The sequence below is a fragment of the Myodes glareolus genome, chromosome 2 (assembly GCF_982192425.1).
Source record: "Myodes glareolus chromosome 2, mMyoGla1.1, whole genome shotgun sequence".
NCBI lineage: Eukaryota > Metazoa > Chordata > Mammalia > Rodentia > Cricetidae > Myodes > Myodes glareolus.
The window spans coordinates 81638374-81642755 of record NC_142027.1 but is presented as its reverse complement, the minus strand read 5'-3'; the positions used below and the strand labels follow the sequence as shown (position 1 = coordinate 81642755).

The following is a 4382-nucleotide window of genomic DNA, read 5'->3' as shown; positions in this document are numbered from 1 at the left end:
TTATATTTCTCTCTCTGCCTGGCCATATCCCTCCTGACTCCACCTTCTTAGTGCTACAATTAAAAGCATATGATCCCACGTGCTGGGATCAAAGGTATGAACTCTGTTTCTGTTTTAGACTGGTTCAATTGCATGTAGCCCAGGGTGGACTTAATCTCACAGTGATCCATCTGCTTCTGTATGCTGAGTGCTGGGATTAAAGATGTGTACCAACACTGCATGGCCTCTATGGCTAACTACTGTGCATAGCTCTGAACTCTAATGTTCATAAAGTCTTTATTTATTACAGCATAAACAAAATAGTATCACATACTTCAGTAAGTACTGCTGGGGAATGTCTCTTAAACATTTTAATTTCATTTTATTTCAATTAGACCAAGTAAGAGAGTTGATAAATCCCATAATTTATCTATTTTTAAGTAATTGACTAAATATACCCAGCCAAAAGGACTGTGTAAATTTACACTTCATCTAATTGTGTATAACTGTTCTCCATACTTCCACTCACAAAAGCATTTGATAACCATTATTTTTGAAATTGTATGTACTTAAAACATTTCATGACATTGAGATTGCTATATTTTCTTACATAGTAGACACTTATAACATTTGAGTACGGGACACATAAAGTACACAGTTCAAACTGCAATACACTACAAATATTTATTATGCATATACTTTTATAATGATATTAATGAAAGCAAATATATGAGTAAAGCAATAATTTATGTTAATATGGTAGAAACATATCAATATCAGCATAAATAGTATCATTTTATAGTAATATTTGTATAATCAGAAGTTATAATGTATCATATTATATTAGGATAGGAATTCACTCTCTAATTTCTGTTATTGATAGCAACAATACCAATGTTGTGAAATAAACATGTAAATAGTTGTACTAGCATGTAATATTAAGCATACTATTCAATCTTAACTAGTAATGAATCACCAGAATTGTAAGACATGTGTATAGCTCACTTTACATTTCCAAAAGACAGCACTATTCTGACATACGACAGAAATATAACTATAGAAGAAATGATCAATGTTTAGTAGAACAGAATGTCCCAAAGACTCTTGTCATGGCTCCAAGAACCTCCTTATTCCTCAGGCTGTAAATGATGGGGTTGAGCATGGGGGTGAGAATGGTGTAGAAGACAGCCAGAATCTTATCTTCTGTGGGTGTACGGAGACTCCTAGGTCGAAGATAAGTGTAGACAAAAGGTGCATAAAAAAATGACACCACAGTTAAATGAGTAGAACATGTGGTGAAAGCCTTTTTCTTTCCTTCTTGTGAGCGCATATGGAAGACAGCAAAAAGAACCCGTCCGTAGGAAGCTGTGATGCCAAGGAAAGGGAATAGAAGAAAGAGGCCTGTGCTCATAAACACCATATACTCATAAACCCAAGTGTCCATACAGGCCAGAGGAATCATGGCTGGGATATCACATAAGAAATGATTAATGGACCTAGAATGGCAGTAAGGAATATGAAGAACATAAATTGTATGTGATAAGGCGTTGATGGAGCCCAGTGTCCAAGATCCTATGATCATCTTCAGACACATCATTTTGCTCATGCGAATGGGATAATGTAGAGGGTGGCAGATGGCCACAAAACGGTCATAGGCCATGGAAGCCAAGAGCAAGCCCTCAGAACATGCCATGGTGAGAAAGAAAAAGGATTGCACTCCACAGCCCAGGAAGGTAATGTTTTTCTTACCAGTGAGGAAGTTGAATGCCATTTTGGGAACAGTGGTAGAAATATGCATCAGGTCCATAAGAGAGAGCTGGCTGAGGAGAAAGTACATGGGTGTGTGGAGCCTGGGATCCACCCGAATGAGGTGGATCATTGCTGAGTTTCCAAGCAAGGCCACAGAGAATATAGAGATGATGAGCAGCAGAAGCAGAAGGCCTGTTTGGTTTTGTGGAAACAACCCTAACAAAATAAAATCACTTGAGGTCTGATTCCATTTCTCCATGAAAACGTATTACTTTCTCTTCCTTGGAGAAAAAAAAATGACCTGAAAGTAAAATACTCTGATCATATAAATTAGAAAAGGAGACTATAGAGGAACTTGCTTGCACTCAATTTTTCTTCATGTAGCTCCAACCTTCTGTTGACCTTATCATGAAATCTGAGCTACATGTTCCTTTCTTCTTGCTTCTGGCCAGTTTCACAATTTAAAGATACCTCTACTGTAATTTTAAGTTCAAGGGTGGCAACATGAGTAAGGTAGCTAATACATTTCCCCCAAATTAAGTCCATGCAAGACCATCACTCAAGATTATCCATCCAGCTTACAAAACATAGAAGACCTCTCCCTTTTGCATCACTTGTATGCTGGTCCCTGTTCCAATAGTTGTCCATACTGTAGACAGATCACAGGGATCTACTCCTTGGTGCTCTGCCTCCCTAATTCTGTAATAGAACTTTGCCTTTTCTGAAAATAACCTCCTCTCACAATTCACTTTTCTGAAACTGAAAGGTTTTGTGTGTGCTCAAATCCACTTTAATTATAAGATGCTTTTTTAACTCACTTTCACAAGGGATACTTTGGTTTGTCTAAATTTTAGTTATCACTTTAGTACACATTCACAATGAAAGTGCATCTACAACAAAACACAATAAATGACACACATTGCCTAATATCTACTTTTGTCATATTTTACCATTGTAAATATTATACACATATGCCCCAATAGTATATATGTTGCTATATATACCGTTTTCTCTTTTTTCTATGTAGCTCAAATATTTATACTTCACTGGCAGAAATGAGAATTCCTTAAAACATGTTTATGGGATAAAAATGTGTAGGTGTGCAATGTTGACTTTTCTCACCCATATTTTTATTGGTATATTTTCATTTACTTAATTCTATGCATTTGTAGTGGATGCATACAAATTCAATGACTTCTTGTGCTTTTTTTAAAATAAAAGCTTGGTAGAGAAATGTTAAAAGACAGCTGGACTGGGACTTGCCTTTAGCCACTAAATGTAGTCACCATGTAATTACGTCTGTGTGAAGTTCCATACTTAATGTGGTGAGCAAGGAACAGGTTCTGGAAGAAAGGAAGAAAGGACAAAAATCAATGAGATAAGTGGTTTTACAGGAAAAGTGTGAGGGCAATTGTGTATGGGGAAGAGAACTTAAAATCTTATCTGTGTAAAATAGGAAAACAGAGAAAATAATGCGTTCTTAGGTACATTTCTAGACCGTAGATGAGATTTTTTTTTTCAGAAAGTAATTGTTGTGAGGACCATGCAGAGAAGACAACTTAAAGCAAATAAGAATATCTGATAACTTACCTGGATTTGAAAATAGAACCACACATCTTAAAAAAAAATCAGTGACACCTGATAACATTAGACAGTGGGATGCCTACCTGAACATAGGCTCCTCTCTGATGATTCATTGATATCTACTCCCTGTGACAGCACTTATACAGGCATTTAACCTGTGTGTCTGTTAAAATGAATAAAACTTTATCTTTAGAGGTGATCTGATAATACAATCATACTGAAAAATCTGACACTATTATGTGTAAAATCTTGTCTTCTGTATCATGCCTTGTGAACAATGAACCTCTTATGGGCACTGTCTTGATTTACTTGAACACTGGTTTCGCCATAGAGGAAGAACCATTCCAGCTAGCCTTGCAGAAGAGTTCTAGTTCTTTAGACAAAATCTGCACTAAACACATAGTACACATTTAATTTCTATAAAAGAAATGTACAGGTGTGTGTCCTCAGATTACCTCTCAGTGATTCATCAACATGCTTTGGGAATAGCCACTTCAGTAATTATTTTGTTTCCAATGTCTAGATATGGTCATCTTGGCCATTAATATTGGGGAACATATAGTTTAGGGGTGCAGATACTTGCAACTTAAGGTTTTAGCTCTAAGGCTTTGGTCTATAAAGAATTGAAGATTTTTACATTGTTGAGCAGATAATTTCAATCTTGGGTATAAGCATGTATTTTCATGAGTGTGTGTTTTTTTTCACACAGGGTTTCTTTGTGAAGTCTTCGACATCCTGGAACTTCCTCAATATATAAGGCTTGCCTCAAACCCAGAGATCCACCTGCCTCTGCCTCCCAAGTGCTGTGATTAAAGACATCCACATCACCACCCTCCTAAGTACAGACTTTATTTAACATAGAGTCACATAAAGAATTGTATTATTGATTACATTTTCACTTTAAAATCTTCCAAGGGCTACTAGACAGTTGTACTTTTATTGTGTCCCTTGAGCATTCCAAAATACCTGAAAAATGTAGAGATGTTTAATGCCCTGTTGTAAAAGTCATACTGTATAGAAGTGAGACATATGCAGAATGTTAGTTTAAGTTTTCCAAAGTTACTGATATG

General features: G+C 36.2%; 1 protein-coding gene across 1 annotated transcript; it reads right to left on the bottom strand.

Moving 5' to 3' along the window:
- Positions 1 to 1048: 1048 nt before the first annotated feature.
- LOC125407552 (olfactory receptor 2L13-like) lies at positions 1049 to 1987 on the bottom strand. The gene has a single exon (XM_048445175.3). The coding sequence runs from the start codon at positions 1985 to 1987 to the stop codon at positions 1049 to 1051; it is 939 nt and encodes a 312-aa protein (XP_048301132.3).
- Positions 1988 to 4382: the final 2395 nt, after the last annotated feature.

What these genes read in the sequence shown, in the direction of transcription:
- LOC125407552 (XM_048445175.3), bottom strand. Translation starts at nt 1,987, where the DNA reads ATGGAGAAATGGAATCAGACCTCAAGTGATTTTATTTTGTTAGGGTTG.